Source organism: Neoarius graeffei, chromosome 3, assembly GCF_027579695.1.
Source record: "Neoarius graeffei isolate fNeoGra1 chromosome 3, fNeoGra1.pri, whole genome shotgun sequence".
Lineage (NCBI taxonomy): Eukaryota > Metazoa > Chordata > Actinopteri > Siluriformes > Ariidae > Neoarius > Neoarius graeffei.
Genome location: NC_083571.1, coordinates 64,986,809 through 65,004,067, shown reverse-complemented (window position 1 = coordinate 65,004,067; position 17,259 = coordinate 64,986,809). Strand labels below are relative to the sequence as shown.

The window sequence follows — 17,259 nt, the reverse complement described above, 5'->3', positions numbered from 1 at the left end:
AACAGCTCTAAATCTCAGCTCATGAAGGTTCCTGAAGGTCATGTACCGCAAAACAGGAAGATGATGTTGGAGCTTATGTGTGACAGAAGGTTAGAGCTGATAACGATCCACAGTGTGGTTTTACAGCATCACTTCATCAGCAAGATACCAACAAAACCTCTTTAATAAATACAAAAACCTGGAGTACAGCCAAACAATCTGATGAAGTGAGAAAAACGGCCCGGTGAGGAACCGGAGGCCGTGTCGTGTGACCTTCAGGAAGCTCTGTGGATGTGTTATGGAATGAGGATTAAGAGAACAGAAGTAACTTCAATTAACTGACTAAGATTTACAATAAAATTAACGGTGAGCTTTTATCATGTTTCATCTGTTTGTTCAAAATCATCAAAAATGAAACCTCTCTTCATCTCCAGTCAAAAGTTCAGACACTTTCAGTTATGAAGAGATTTTTAAAAGGTTTTATTTCAGAACCAAAATGGAGTTTCGGTCATGAAGCAAATCAAATATGTTCAGCAGTTTTAGCCTCAAAGTTATTCCCCTGAACCATTCATTTCCATGAGATTATTCAAGTAAGATGAGGGACTTACAGAGGGTCACTTCATATCAGACACTTTAAAAAACAAACAAAACCAACCAACCAACCAAACAAAAAGCCCTCAATCATTCTGGAGTTGCGTGTTTATTTGTTCTTCAGTCTTGGTCAATTTGCATTCACCCACCAGCTCTCTGAACACACACTGAGTAAAGCACTACCTGCCCCCTTCTGCATACCTGAGCTCACAGATACAAACGAAATAGCCACTGTTGCTGTGATAAACAGGATAGAGCGAAAGTATGCCCCGCTTTCCAGCCCCCAATGATTCCAACTCACCTACGTACTCATATCTACAGATTTCTCCAGCTCTGTGATTAAAGGGGAACTGAAGTCATTTTTAAACTTGCTTTATTTCTTAATTAACGTGTTATTCAATTACATTTTCGGCTTTATTAACCTTATATCGTGACTCATATTGGCATATTATATTACACTTATCGGCCTGTTCAGTTTTTAGCCATGTTGAATGTAGCTCGTTTGGTCCACGGCAGGCGTCGCTTATCCGCGCGATCTTCATGAGACTTGTGCGAGACTTCAAAACATGAAGTGTCAGCACCGCCATTTTGAAAACTGTTTACACAGCGGCCAGATCGCCATATTATTCCAATTTAGATTAATTTCGAGATTTGCCAGCTTCATCAGTGATGGAGATTATTCCATATTTCGAGCCATTGGTTAAATGGGAAAACAAACAAACAAAAAAACCAAAACTGCTTTCGGACACTAGTCCGTCACGCTGGTATTTACGTCATTACTGTCGCACAATTAAAACGTGTCAGATCAGTCAGCTGGTGGGTTTTCAAAATAATAAATACATGCATGTATTTTTATGATAAATACATATTATACTGAGCACATTTCCCACATTAATCAAAGTACCTGCATCTTTCAGTTTTTTTTTTTTTTAAATCAAGGCTGAATACTTTCTTCTTTGCCGCTGCCTTCTGTTAAATCAAATTTGAGACTTTTAATTTGATTTCTTTCAGTGTGACCACAATGCATGATAGGATATGTTGCTTTGGTTAGTGACCATCGGTTGTACACTACTTTTCGTGATGCATCGTGGGATACTTTGAGTGCACTATATAGTGTGTAATAATCCTCGCTAAGGTTTCGGACAGCACTACAAAATGGCGTCCCCACTACATATGTAGTGAGTAGCGAGCGATTTCGGACACAGGGAAAACTTCTGGCTTGATTACGTCAGCATTCAAAAGAGGGCGCGCGTGTCTTTTGACAACATTGGCAGATGTTGGTCACTTTGATTTCTGCTGTATGTTTTACTTCCATCCTCCGATGTCTCGCACAGGTCTCAGTGAATCTCGTTTACGGCCGTTGCTTTGACATATACCGTAGACTGATATATTACAGAGCATATTTCAAAACATTCATAACTTGCTATAGCAGTGACAAAATAGCTGTCAGAAATGCATTCCAATAATTTATAAAACGAGATAAATAGAATTTTGATAAAAAGTATGCCTTCAGTTCCCTTTTAAAATCACTTGTTTAAATGAAAATACAGTACATCACGCTAAAACATTGTTGTCTGTTAAATAAGACAGTCTTTATTAATAAAGATGAATTTTCTAATCCATTTCTGATCACATTTCAGGAGCCGTTCATGCAGAGCATTCAAAAAAAAAAAACAGCAGAAATCTCACCTTGTCTGGCAATTAACTGCAAATGGTCATGTAACCAAACCATGGAGAACTTCTGACCTCTCAACCCACAGCGTCCATTTCAGTGTCTGACAGCTGGTCAATAAAATCGATTTGTATAAAATACTAAGAAAGAAAAAAAAAAAGAAAAAAAAAAAAAACCCGTGTCGCGTTGACAAACCCATGTTTTATTTGTAGGCAGGAGGAGATCATCTCGACTTCTTCAACTTAACCTGCATCCAACGATTATGGACAATAAGAGGTTCACTTATTAGGGTTTTCTAAAACCAGCACTGCAAATTCACTGCATACCACACGCGCGCGCGCACACACACACACACACACACACACACACACTTCAACAAAGTATCAAAAAAGCTCAATTTCCCACTGAATGTTAAGGTTTAAGACTAAATATATATATTTGTTTATTAATACGCGTTTGTAATTACACATCCAGTGTCCTATACGGTTAAAACGAATGCCGTTGTCCTTCCCCAGCCTGATTTTTTTCGCCCCATTGTCCCTTTCCCAAGCCCTCGTGAAAAAGCAAAAAAAATCTGTAAAATAATTAAGACCTTTCTGAAGCAAAGGCACATTTTGTCAACATTACTTTTTTAAAATGAATGAAAGGTAGGCAGAATATTGCGTATCAGTCGTGGAAGCCGAGAGAAGAGGAAGAGGAAATGTACTCCACGACACACGCGTTAATTTCACAGATCCTCAAGGGTGAGGAACTGTACGACGAGGTTCTTCACTTCAAGGAGAAAAACAATCAATCAATCAGACAGGAGGAGTGTTGCTAATGCTACACGGTTACGCCGTTTCTGCGCAGCTTTATTTCCTCTTCGTCTGGATCACATGGTGGCGCAGGTTCCTGCACGTGGAAGTGTCTGTGTAGAGCACCCAGGCCTGCCTGGATTCTATAAGAGGTACTCGGGGGAACAGTCTCACCCTGAAGCACGCTTCTTCCATCTCCGGTCGCTGTCGAAAGGCTGAGGAGGCTGAGGCCGCGAGGTGAAGAGAGGAGTGGAGAGGAGAGGAGGCGGCTGAGAGAAGACAGACTCCCGTTGATTGGTCCCCGACCCAATTCCAGGCACTCTGTCACTCACTGCTCGGTCCATGCCAGTGGGCGGGGCTGAAGGCAGCGGGCAGTTCCTGGCTCATACGAAGACCTTGGCGAGGGAGTCGGCTCCAGCGCTGGCGATGTAGCACTTGGAAGGATGGAACGCCACGTCATGGATGGACTCGTCAAACTTCTTGCGGTGCGCCGTGAACTCCTGGATGCAGGTCTTGCTCTCAAGGTTCCACAGGCGGATGGAGCAGTCGTGGCCTGGAAGGCGAGGAAAAAGAAACAAAAATATTACGCAATGAATGAATGAATGAATGAATGAATGTCCATCCTTGTGCCAAGTACACCACAATGCATTTCCTGTAAAGGGTATATGAGACTGATATTGTAACAAATTACAGTATTTCCACATACACTGCATACTGATTTCCCCAGCAGAGAACACGGTTAATCAAATTTCTGAATCAATCCGGACTTCACGAACCGTTATAAACCCTTCTGCACAAATTGATCCAAAACACGATAAAAATAATGACTTCACTGGATGGATGTCTGAGTCGTCTCAGGTTTAAACCAGCATTAAAATGAAAACTGCCCCGTAGCGCTTCTCGCACTTACTTCCAGACATCAAATACAGTCCGTTCGGATCCACAGCAAGGCTCGTAACGGCGTCCAAATGGGCCACCATGGAGTGGATGGATTTTCCTATTGGGAAAACAATACACAAGCACTTCAGCTCTTGTGAAAAAACACCAAGTTTGGGGGGGGGGGGGGGGGGGGGGGGACCCCTCATAAATGATACATAAGAATACCAGAGATTGGGTTGTACTATTTAGCGCCCTCTGGTGGTTGTGAGTTGAACTGCGCCTGTAATAAAAACGTCCACACGTACCCGTGTTGTTGTCGTAGAACTTGATGTGGCGGTCCTCCTGAGCCGTGATGGTGATGGGGAGAGTCGGGTGACTCAGCACTTTGTTAATCTGACAGGACGCACCTGGGGAGGGAAGGATAATCAGCAGGACGTGTTTAATCAATACACCAGCTTTTAATCCTGAGTGATGAAATTAGAAAAATACATAAAAAAAAAAAGTCAGTCATGCATAACTGAGCATAAATTAACACTGTGTGTGTGTGTGTGTGTGTGTGTGCGCACGCGCGCATGTGTGTGTGTACACGTACCAGACTCAGTAGTAGACTTAATGCTCTGCACGAGTTGTTGTGTCTCCATGTTGAAGAGGCCGATCTTGCCGTTAGTGAAGGAGGTGACCATGTAGGCGGGTTCACTGCACACCAGATCCACTGAAGAGGCCACGCCCAACTCTAACACACCCACCAGAAATGTATTAAAGTCGTTTTATTTAGAAGAAAAAGAAAACTAAAGGAGAAAAAAAGGCAGTTTTATTTTCGTTACCCTTGTTCTCGTTGAACACTGCGATGGCCGGCTCCATAACTGCACTGGAGGCGTTCCATAACCGCACCGTGCCATCAGCTGAGCAGGACAGGAGGCGCTGGTGTGCGCTGCTGTGTACCAGACCACAGACCGCATCTGTATGTCCAGACAGCGCCCCACGCAGGACACACGGCTCTAACAGACACACACGTGAATTCACTCACTGAAAAAAATCAGGGATTGGAACTGGGGATGAATGAACAGAGGTAAAGACGTACGATAGGAGTCATAGGGGTCGATGTTGGAGCTGGGTGTGTTCCAGCACTGAATGGTGCCGTCCACTCCGCCACTGTAGCACTGCTCTCCTGTGTTATTCATCACCACACATAGCACTGCACCCCTGGAACCACACACAGCAGATTACACCATGGAAACCACACACCTCCATCACCCACATACACCCCACCCATTCACCATCTTACCTATGAGCCCTGAACGTATAAATAGGTTCCACATCCAGTGAGGCATTCCTGTTCAAACACACACACACACACACACACACACACACACACACACACACACACGTCTCATATCATACACACACATTTATTCCGCTTATTCTTCCGTCAGTATCTTGGACAGTGTGCAAAAAGGCAATCTGACCACCGACCACCAGAGGTCACGCATACTTTTTAACAGGCGTCGTTTTTTGCAGGTTCCACATCTTGAGCGTGTGATCTTCAGAGGCCGTGATGAGAACTGGCTCGGTGGGGTGGAACGCCAGGCCGCGAATGGCGTCGAAGTGACTGCGCAGGGAGAACTTCGGGTTCCACGTCTTACGCAGGGCGTCTTTATTATTAGCAATCTGACAACAGCGGGAGGGAGGAAAAGAAGAAACCCACACTATCATGTTACTGAGAAACTAATGCTGCTCTGTCCTGAAGACTCAAGTCTCGCAGATGTTCCACATCAAACAGTTAAAGACAAAAAGATCAACATGTCGTTCATTAATAAATTAAAAGTTATTACAATAATCACTGACAAATAGCTGTGGTAGACACACAACACTATTTCCGACATCCAAACTCAAAACTACTCCAAATACTACATTTTAATGTTCGTTTATCTCGGTGTGTTGTAAAGAACGTCCGCCCCACCATCTCACACACACTCACGTCGTAAGCGAGGTTGTCGGCTTCGTTGGCGACAGTGAGTCCTGCGAGTTCTCCCAGACCCAGCTCCCCCGAGTCCACTGTGACCTCTCCTCCCATGATGAAGGACTTCCCCGAGGACGGAGGGAACGTGATGGCCTCCACTATCACACACACACACGGAAAATGATGATTTAGCTCAAATTCATCCAGTGTGTTTATATACAGACTCTATGACATTATTAATATCGATTTTTATGAGTGAAAGTAAAATTATCTTCCAAAATGAAGACTGAGCTGAATATATGATGTGATTTTTAAAATACATAAAAAAACAAATAAAATAAAAATAAAAAATATGGTCCAAAGCAGAAAAAAAGTCTACAGAACAAATTTTTAAAACAATTTAAAAACAGAAAAAGAATAAAGAACAAAAGGAAAAAGAGCGAGCTACGTGTAAGAAAGTAAACACAAAAACAAAGAAAAAGAATGAAATCACGGAAGTAATGAATGAATAAATAAAAATAAACAAAGACAAATGAAGGAAACAAACAAATACATACAAGAATATAGAAATGAATGAATTAAAAAGGAAGGAAAGAAAAAGTATAACTTGCAGGAAAAAATGAAAAATAAGATATAAAAATAAATAATTAAAATACAATTAAGGAATATATAAACAAGAGAAAATGAAGGACAGAAAATAAAACAAAATAAAAGAATGAATGAACAAAAATAAATAAATAAAATTAATTAATTAAAAAAAATCCATCCTATGGAAAGTTTATATCACATTTATAGAGACGAGAAAACATTTAAAACTAAAATCGACCTGTGTTTAATATCATATGATAAAATAACAGGAACATTTTGCCCTGAGGGTGTGTAAACTTTTGCACACCAGGTCTGATAGATGTCTTTAGCTCAGCGTGTGTGTGTGTGTCACCTTCGTCAGTGTGGCTGCTGTCGTGTTCGATGAAGCGGTTGGCATTGGGTCGAGACGGCGGACTGACTGACGACTGCAGTGGACTCGCATCCTCGTTCTCTCTCAGATTAGCCAACATGTCCTGCAGCTTAGTGCGGTTCGGTCCTGAGACATGGAGAGACGGAGAGAAAGATGAGAAAATGACAGATGGGTAAAAACAGAGAAGGTGAATGAAGAGGAGAGAGAGGATTGAGTAAAATATAAAGCAAACAAAGAGGAAAGCTGCTATGATGGGCGCGAGAGAGTGCAGGGTTGTGCTGCGTGGTGTGTGTTGTGCAGCTCAGTGATTCTCAACCGCTGAGGAACCCAACGAGTTTTTATCCAGACTCATGAAATATTTATTTATAAATACACCAGTGATGCTGCTTATTCATTAAAAACATTTGGATGCAGTCACTGATTTACAGCTCTTACAATTTTTTTATCCAAATACTCTTTAGTCCAATTCTCAGGTTGAGAAAATAAATTTCAGTCTGAAGATTATTACAGTCACGACCGGAAACAGCAGTCACTCAGTCAGTCACACTCGTGTGCGAGCGCAAAGGCTCATGGGACTGAAGAGCTGAGAGAGAGTCGGACAGCGCAGCATCTCAAATCTCACTCAGGACATCAGTCCATCACACACTGTGTGACTTTCATCATCATCAATAACCAAATGTAGACTTGTCTTTATGCTTAATGCTGTGGTTTAATATTTGACACACCTCAGCCCCATAAAGGTTAAAATCTCTGGTGTAGAGAAAACAGAATAAACAGGAGAGAGAGAGAGAGAGAGAGAGAGAGAGAGAGAGAGAGAGAGAGAGAGAGAGAGAGAGAGACTGATTCCCTCAGCAGAACAGAAGAGCAGAAACAGCAGCACTGAAGAGAACGAGATTAACACTGAAGCACTGAAATACAAATAACAGCAACACAAAATGGAGTGAACAATGACACGAAAAAATGAAGACAAAAGTATAAAACACACAGACAGACATACAGACAGACAGACAGACAGACAGGAGTTCTAACTCAAGGAAAAGAAGCTGCAGCAAAGAAACCGTAGAAAGAAGCTCGGAAAGATTTTAAGTAACGCGTTCCTCATAGTTCAGGCCCAGAGAGAGAGAGAAGATAGATAGATGAAGGACAGACAGATGGGGAGAGAGAGAGATAGTTTGAGGAGGGGAGGGAGAAACACGAAGAAAGAAGGAGAGAGAGAGAGAGAGAGAGAGAGAGAGAGAGTGTGTGTGTGTGTTTGAGGGAGAGAGAGAGACAGACAGAGAAAAAGAGTTTGAGGAGGGGGAGGGAGAGACACGAAGAAAGAGGGACAGAGAAAGAAGGAGAGAGAGACAGACAGAGTTTGGGGAGAGAGAGAGTGAGAGACAGTTTGGGAGAGAGAGAGTTTGGGGGAGAGAGACAGTTTGGGGAGAGAGTGTGTTTGGGGGAGAGAAAGACAGTTTGGGGGAGAGAGAGACAGAGAAAAAGTTTGAGGAGGGGGAGACACGAAGAAAGAGGGACAGAGAAAGAAGGAGAGAGACAGACAGAGTTTGGGGAGAGAGAGAGTGAGAGACAGAGTTTGGGAGAGAGAGAGTTTGGGGGAGAGAGAGAGAAAGAGTTTGAGGTGGGGGAGGGAGAGACATGAAGAAAGAGGGACAGAGAAAGAAGGAGAGAGACAGTTTGGGGGGGAGAGAGAAAGAGAGAGAGACAGAGAAAAAGAGAGTTTGAGGTGGGGGAGGGAGAGACATGAAGAAAGAGGGACAGAGAAAGAAGGAGAGAGAGAGAGAGAGAGAGAGAGAGACAGAGACAGAGAGAGACAGGTGGCCTGGTCCACTTACTCTTCACCCCCTTTTTGCCTTTGCGCTCCTTTCTGTATTGCTCCTTGAGTTTGGTAATCAGACCCTGATCCACGTCCCAGGCCTCAGATGTGCCATGCTGCTGCTTGTCCTTCTCTACACGGGGACAACACACAGCACCAGGTTCAGTCGGCCAATCAGGTCATCGCAGGGGCGGGCTTCTGTTTACGGTCCAGCTCATCACCAATTTTAATTCCTCTAATTCCCAAATCCCCGTCACTCTTCACTCATTAGAACGGCTTCCTAATGATGCTCTGAATGAAGCTGTGAGCTGCTCAAGCGTGACGATTATTAACGGACATTTTAAAAAGCAGTGTTCTGCAAATATTCACAGTCCTGTACTGCCCCGCCCTCCCTTCAGCTAAACCCCACCTCCTGGGTTGCAGCGCCACAGTTCATCAGCTGCATTTTTGCAAGGAAAAACGTTTAAAAACATTTACATACAGAGCAATGCATTTTGAGAAATTATCAAATAAAAACAGCTCTTGGTGATGGATTCAGACTTCTGGATCATGTGAGCGCCAAGATTCAGGATTTTTACAGTTTTAAATTCTAAATTAAAGCTTTGGTTCTGCTCTTGAAGTTCAGGCTCAGGTTTGTACCAGCAGTGTACATCCCCCCCCATTATATTTAAAGATTTAATAAAGTGACATTAGCAGATAGAAAGTAAAAACGAATTCTTGCCCCTGATACTGAAACAGGAGCAGGTCGGACACGGACACACAGGACACGGCAAGGACAAGAGACACGGAGACAAATCCGACAAGTCACAATGAAATAACAAAACAGGTGATTAGCATTGCATTTTAAGTGTGTGTGTGTGTGTGTGTGTGTGTGTGTGTGTGTGTGTGTGTGTCTCACCCCAGTCTGTACCGTCTCCAGCACTCCTGGACTCCGGTGACGTGTCCATGTCCTCAGTAGTAGACAGGAAGTCAAAGTCCTTCAGCGCGTCCTCAGTGTCAAGGTCATCACACACATCAGCAGTCGGAGAGAAAGAGGACGAGGACGGCTTCTTCCTCACAATCTGACCAGACAATTACAAAGAACAGTGTAAAGACTGTGTATGTATACAACCCCGATTCCAAAAAAGTTGGGACAAAGTACAAATTGTAAATAAAAACGGAATGCAATAATTTACAAATCTCAAAAACTGATATTGTATTCACAATAGAACATAGACAACATATCAAATGTCGAAAGTGAGACATTTTGAAATTTCATGCCAAATATTGGCTCATTTGAAATTTCATGACAGCAACACATCTCAAAAAAGTTGGGACAGGGGCAATAAGAGGCTGGAAAAGTTAAAAGGTACAAAAAAGGAACAGCTGGAGGACCAAATTGCACCTCATTAGGTCAACTGGCAATAGGTCATTAACATGACTGGGTATAAAAAGAGCATCTTGGAGTGGCAGCGGCTCTCAGAAGTAAAGATGGGAAGAGGATCATCAATCCCCCTAATTCTGCGCCGACAAATAGTGGAGCAATATCAGAAAGGAGTTCGACAGTGTAAAATTGCAAAGGGTTTGAACATATCATCATCTACAGTGCATAATATCATCAAAAGATTCAGAGAATCTGGAAGAATCTCTGTGCGTAAGGGTCAAGGCCGGAAAACCATACTGGGTGCCCGTGATCTTCGGGCCCTTAGACGGCACTGCATCACATACAGGCATGCTTCTGTATTGGAAATCACAAAATGGGCTCAGGAATATTTCCAGACATTAATCTGTGAAGACAGTTCACCGTGCCATCCGCCATTGCCAGCTAAAGCTCTATAGTTCAAAGAAGAAGCCGTATCTAAACATGATCCAGAAGCGCAGACGTCTTCTCTGGGCCAAGGCTCATTTAAAATGGACTGTGGCAAAGTGGAAAACTGTTCTGTGGTCAGACGAATCAAAATTTGAAGTTCTTTATGGAAATCAGGGACACCGTGTCATTCGGACTAAAGAGGAGAAGGACGACCCAAGTTGTTATCAGCGCTCAGTTCAGAAGCCTGCATCTCTGATGGTATGGGGTTGCATTAGTGCGTGTGGCATGGACAGCTTACACATCTGGAAAGACACCATCAGTGCTGGAAGGTATATCCAGGTTCTAGAGCAACATATGCTCCCATCCAGACGACGTCTCTTTCAGGGAAGACCTTGCATTTTCCAACATGACAATGCCAAACCACATACTGCATCAATTACAGCATCATGGCTGCGTAGAAGAAGGGTCCGGGTACTGAACTGGCCAGCCTGCAGTCCAGATCTTTCACCCATAGAAAACATCTGGCGCATCATAAAACGGAAGATACGACAAAAAAGACCTAAGACAGTTGAGCAACTAGAATCCTACATTGGACAAGAATGGGTTAACATTCCTATCCCTAAACTTGAGCAACTTGTCTCCTCAGTCCCCAGACGTTTACAGACTGTTGCAAAGAGAAAGGGGATGTCTCACAGTGGGAAACATGGCCTTGTCCCAACTTTTTTGAGATGTGTTGTTGTCATAAAATTTAAAATCACCTAATTTTTCTCTTTAAATGATACATTTTCTCAGTTTAAACATTTGAAATGTCATCTATGTTCTATTCTGAATAAAATATGGAATTTTGAAACTTCCACATCATTGCATTCCGTTTTTATTTACAATTTGTACTTTGTCCCAACTTTTTTGGAATCGGGGTTTTATATAAAGCAACATGAAGACTGAGCATGAAGTCGACATGTGTAAAGGCAACATGCATAAAGATGGTACGTAATGACTCTGTGTAAAGACTGTGTAAAATGCGCCACACACTTAATGTAATTCTCACCGTTCGTGAATCGACGATAGTCCTCTCTCTACCGTCGCTGTCCTCATCATCATCCTCATCACTGAACTCAGCAGTGGCACTTTCAATGAACTTAAATGCTTCGAGCACAGCGCTCGACTCTGACAGCTCCGCTTTCCTGTGCGCACACACACACACACAACAAACAAAATTCCTCTTTGAAATGTCCCCGAGCTGAAAAAAGGGTCATTAATTATCTGTCATTTTTATGCAGCCGTTTACTTATCTGGAACTGGAATTATTTTTAAAACATTGCTGTCTTCTGTATCATACTGCCTTTATCTGTCTCTGCATCTCTTGCTATTATTAACAATTACCATTAAATATGATTACAGACGAGTTTCATTATGTTCTGTAGATTAATCATTAGCACTTCGGCTAAAGAGAAAATCATCTTTTACAATTTTGATCTAAACAGCCGTTTCTAATCAGAGCAGTCATTGTTCTAGAAATCCTGATGATACCTGTGAAGCGTATTGTGATCTAAGTGAGCACGATACGGATACGATGTGGTCACTGTGGCGGTGTTTTATTACCCTGTGTTTGCTCCTTTAGGCGCAGAGTCCGTGCCGTTGATCAGAGGCTCCTGATTGGGCCGGCTGGAGTCTCCCATCAGCCCCAGCAGAGCCTTCACTCTCTGAGACTTCACGTCCAGGATAGTGTCCGTGTAGCCCACCTCCTGCAGGTACCTACACACACACAAAATAAATGTATGCACTATACGTCAATAATTTTGCCTATAAAAAAAATTCATCATCTGTGCTGTATGTCAAGCATGTATAGCATATTTGACAATAAAGTTAACTTGACTATAAATTCACCATCACTTCCACTTTTCTTCTTATAAAGATAAGACACACTAACACATGAATAAATCATCTCCGGTGAAAGCATGCAGGGAAAAATAATTGTACACATTTAAGAATTATTCAATTATTGTATTTAGGTGAAATATGTTCTGCGTTCATGCTGCTGATGAACAACATTTACAGCAGACATTTGAGAATATAACGCTTAAAAAAAAAAAAAAATTGCTTTCGTCCACACAGCAGAGCAGTCACGTGTGTCCGAGCTGTGATAGCGTGTGAGAAATTTCCCAGTTCAACCCTGCAGCGTCCACTACAGAACACTCTGACCCTTGGAATAAAGGGGGTGAGTCTCGACCACATGCTGATGAATGAACAGCAGAGTCTCCTGGCTGAGAGAGAAAAGAAACATGGTGATGGTTCCATACTGTAATGTGTCCAGGAGAGGGAGTGAGTGAGCCATATGATCACTGAGCTGGACAAAGAAGCTTCAGGACTGAACCAGCTCTCAGTATGTCAGGAGAGGGAGAGAGAGAGAGAGACAGCAGACAGACAGAGCGCACAAAGGATCAGAAAAGCACTGCTACATAAGAAATTGCAGGAAGTTGGTCCATGTGCGTCGTCTTTAATGAATGGGAATGAGTCTCGGCGAAGGAGACATGGCCCCGTGCGCTTCGGGTCTCGGCGGAGGCGGCATTGTTACGGACTTTGTCCTTGGTTTAAACTAATAACTGATGATCCTCCACAAGATAATCGGTCTGTTATAGGGTTGTCCCACTGGAAAGTGTGTGTGGTTGGAATAATGGAGGTTTGGAGATGTCTTGCAGCTCAGGTTTATTTTTGACAGTGTATTATAAAGAATAAAGTGCAGAATGAGACTGAACAGCTGGCATTTTCAAAAAAATCGCACCCACCTCGCCTCAAAACGTCTGCCACCTACATAAATGTCAATGTAAACACGGTTGCAAACCCGGCGAAGCCGAAAAGCAAAGTGCATCATCAGTACTCACTGTCTGAGGAGCTGTCGGCCCTGTTTCCACGACAGCTGATTGTTCAAGGAGCCAGGAGCATCCTTCTCGTTCCCTTCATCTGTGACACGAGAGAGACAAGATGGAAAGAGAGACAGTTAATAAACTCTGTGTAGAGGGATGCACTGATTACCGATAAACTGATGATACGCATGTAACCTGTACACTGTTGCCATAACAGACCCCTGGCATTTCCTTTGTATCCAATAATACTGGAGAGATAATTAGTCTGAGCCAAAATATAAGTTTCCTCTTCACCAAAATTAATCAAATCCCAACCAATCGCAACAAGCATTTACTCTCTCGCTCCCACACACTGTCCTCATTCTGCATTAATGAGATGATCTCCGTCTGCGACCGAGGCAGTGCATAAACTGGGTCAGATCTAATTTGAGGAGGTGGAGGGCAGGTGAGGGACGTGAGCGCCTCCTGCGCATCGTCAACATTTCAAGAGAGCAGACACGCCGAAAAAAGCCACTTTCGTGCATACAGATGAACGTGGTGTAATAATGAGTCTGATGGCAGGCGGAAAGCAGAAACGTTACGACCTTGTCAAGCAGCAAGATTAACTACAACGCTGGATCGGATCGGAAGCTTTTACTACTTCGTCCCTGCTGAACTTTAAAATATGAATAAAGTGCAGCTTACCGGAGTCGTAGCTTGGCGGCTTCATGTCACCTTGATTCAACTCCGTTCCATATTTTAACTTGTGGAACTTCGCCCTGAGAGAACAAATAAAACAAACATTCAGTCCAATAAGATTTTATTATGCATATGTTTATCCTCTGAGGTACTAGAGGTGACTATGTGCACCATCACCAATTATCACTCTCCCACAGTGCCATGGTAACAAACCAAATCACAAACCCCTCCCCGAATGCCATTGCTACAAGACAACCATTTCTGCCTCCTATGACACTTTAATCAATCCTACCACAGTTCCCACCTCTAAAATAAACACAACCAGGTTGTGAAGCAGGTCTCCGCCAACGCCACTGCAAACAAACAATCTGACCACAAATCTGCTCCTCCATGTGATAGTAACCAATCAGACTACAGTCCTTTTCTCTAATGTAACTAACCACTTCGACTGTAACCCATCCCCACTTCCTGCAGATTCTGCCCCCAGTGTATCACAGTTCCTGCCCCAATGCCACTGTAACCAATCAGAACAATTGTTGCCTCCAATGCCACGGTAACCAATTAAAAAACCAAAATCCCCCCCCAATTGTCACTGCATAAAACCACAGTTCCCTCGCCCAACACCAATCAATTAGCCTAGTAAACTAGACCCACCCGCCTAGCGGCCAAAAATATTTTTGCCTACGAGTGGGTCTAGCCTCGGACCATATCAACAACACACTCCGGGCATTAAATCGTGCCCGCCAATCACAACGCAAGGTTTTTGTTTGGATTCTTTGGGCGGGCTTTTGCAGGAGTGATGACAAGGCTGCGCGACGCTGGAGAAAGCACAACAGGAAAGATGGCTACGGCTATTGAACAGCGCTCGTTTGACTCCACTTTGGAATCAGTTTTAGAAGAATTAGACTTGGAGTTTTCGTTGAAACAGGAGCAGGAAGAGGCTCTCCGCTCATTCCTTTTCAAGAAGGACGTTTTCGCTGTTTTGCCGACCAGCTATGGCAAAAGTCTGATCTACCAGCTGGCTCCGCTGGTAGCCAAAAGGATGGGGCTAAGTGAAAACCCTATGGTGGTAATTGTCTCGCCCTGTTTGTTTACCCTCCCCCACTGCTTTCTGTTGCTCTGACTACGCCACAGTCACTGTTGCGCTGATTGGTCAGAGCGTTGGCCTATACGCACAGAGACAGTTTGAAAGACAACGGGTTGTTCCTACCCACACCCTTCGGAAATGTCTACGACCGAGACCAGACTAAATATTCACATTTAGTCTGGCTTGCCAGGCTACCAATCAATAGATCTACTAAATCACGGTTTCTACCCTCGATGCCACTCTAAGCAATCAGACCACAGTTTCTGCCCCAATGCCACTGTAACAATAGAATAACAAATCCCACCCACAACCTAGAACAGTTGTTGTCCCAACATCATTTAAACGTAAATCAGACTGTAATTCCTGCTCCCAGTTACTTTAATCAATCAACTCACAGTCTCTGCACCCCAACATCCCCTATCAATCTGCAGTTCCTGCCCCAAACAAAAATCAAACCACAGTTCCCTCTCTCCTGCTCCCAACCATCACCAATCAAGCCGCAGCTCCCGCCCCCCCAACATGACCAATCAAGCCGCAGCTCCCCCCCAATAAAACTCACAGCTCCTGCCCCCCAACATCACCAATCAAGCCGCAGCTCTCCCCCAATAAAACTCACAGCTCCCGCCCCCCCCAACATCACCAATCAAGCCGCAGCTCCCACTCCCAACCAACATCACCAGTCAAGCCGCAGCTCCCACCCAATAAAACTCACAGCTCCTGCCCCCAACATCACCAATCAAGCCACAACTCCCACCCCCAATAAAACCACAGCTCCCGCCCCCCATCACCACCATCAAATCAAACTGCAGTTCCTGTCCCAATAAAACTCACAGTTCCTGCTCCCCAACATCACCAAATCAAACCACAGTCCCCCCCCCCCCCCCCCCATCACCACCAAATCAAACTGCAGTTCCCACTCCTCAACTGAACCACATTTATCATTCCCATAAAAAAAAAGAATAAAGTACAATGTGTAATCAGTGACAGGTTGCTGTGCTATAAAAGAGGAGTAAACTACTTCACTGTGATCTTACAGAAAAATAATCTTAAATAAAACTGTGGTAGTAACAGGAACTCCGCTTCATCAGAACCCTTTGTTGTTGATTATTTTCCTCCAACAGTACAACACAGAGTGCTCTAGTCCTCCTCCTCATCTTTACTCACTTCCTGAGCAGCTCCAGATGGTCTGCAGAAAGAAATATCAAGTGAAGGAGTAACACCAGAACCAAGGTGAAGATAAAAACTAAAACGGGTTCAACCAGCTCCGTACTACAATGACAGCTGCTGCAGAGCCTCTCAAAGCCATGAATTAAGTCTTTGTGTTTATTGTATTTTAGTGCACAAGTCTGGTTTTTATATCCACACATTTTTGTCTTTCAAACCTGTTTGGAATTTGCAGGTTTTCAAATGGCGTAAAGGAATGACGGAAAAACAATCCACTGTGCCGATCCGCTCAGAATTCCCAGTGGACGTTTGGGCATGTGCACATGGAATGCGACATGTTAAAATCCCTGCATGTCTGAACGGGCATGAAAACACGGCTCCCAGCTCAGCCGATATGCAGGGACATGCCTCGTCTCAGCCATTGTTGATGAAAGAGGAAAGACGGGAAGTTGTAAAGCATTGCCCTTTTATGTACAGATGACTCACGGTTAAGGATGTGGAGGCTGATGTCACCGGGCTGTGTGTTGCCATAGCAGTGAGCGGGATCAAGGTCAAAACAGTCTGGAAGACTATGAATGGCCTCTTATCTGGGAAGACAGAGGCATAAAAACAGGACGAACAGAAAGAGGGTGGGGCCACAGTGAAAGCCAGCATGACTGATTCATTGTTGCAATAGAACAGGCTTGACCAAGGAAAAAAGAAAAGGAGGAGAGAGAAGGAGGAGGGAGAAAAAAAATAAAGGGCTTCAACATGCCAACAAGACGCAGTAATCCAGACAAAACCGTAAGAGACGTTTGTTTATCAGGCTCTCTGACATGAGCCACTCGAGCACGAGGAACTTTCGTTACACAATGCAGCTGTGTCTGGGGGGGAAAAAAGAAAAAAAAGAAAAAAAAAAACTTGATGGTTGAAAGAACTTCTGGAAATTTCCTTAAACATGACTTGTTTCACCTGCATCAGGCTTCAAGGAAAAGCACTGAGGATAAACAAGAGGTCATTGAAACCCTGAAAATTCTCACAAATTGAAATTT

At 43.6% G+C, this 17,259-nt stretch overlaps 1 protein-coding gene across 1 annotated transcript in view; it reads right to left on the bottom strand.

The window, feature by feature from the left end:
* Positions 1 to 435: 435 nt before the first annotated feature.
* The window catches only part of LOC132883472 (striatin-like), a 65,463-nt gene continuing 48,639 nt past the window's right edge, over positions 436 to 17,259 (bottom strand). The window contains exons 3-18 of the mRNA XM_060917142.1: positions 13,984 to 14,057; positions 13,318 to 13,396; positions 12,038 to 12,190; positions 11,484 to 11,619; positions 9,545 to 9,707; positions 8,666 to 8,779; positions 6,816 to 6,959; positions 5,894 to 6,033; positions 5,408 to 5,583; positions 5,201 to 5,248; positions 4,997 to 5,118; positions 4,740 to 4,913; positions 4,508 to 4,648; positions 4,221 to 4,322; positions 3,947 to 4,033; positions 436 to 3,589 (exon numbers count right to left, since the gene is read on the bottom strand). Coding sequence (XP_060773125.1) covers positions 3,420 to 3,589; positions 3,947 to 4,033; positions 4,221 to 4,322; positions 4,508 to 4,648; positions 4,740 to 4,913; positions 4,997 to 5,118; positions 5,201 to 5,248; positions 5,408 to 5,583; positions 5,894 to 6,033; positions 6,816 to 6,959; positions 8,666 to 8,779; positions 9,545 to 9,707; positions 11,484 to 11,619; positions 12,038 to 12,190; positions 13,318 to 13,396; positions 13,984 to 14,057 — 2,023 coding nt within the window. The 3' untranslated portion in view covers positions 436 to 3,419. The remainder of the gene's footprint in view (positions 3,590 to 3,946; positions 4,034 to 4,220; positions 4,323 to 4,507; positions 4,649 to 4,739; positions 4,914 to 4,996; positions 5,119 to 5,200; positions 5,249 to 5,407; positions 5,584 to 5,893; positions 6,034 to 6,815; positions 6,960 to 8,665; positions 8,780 to 9,544; positions 9,708 to 11,483; positions 11,620 to 12,037; positions 12,191 to 13,317; positions 13,397 to 13,983; positions 14,058 to 17,259) is intronic.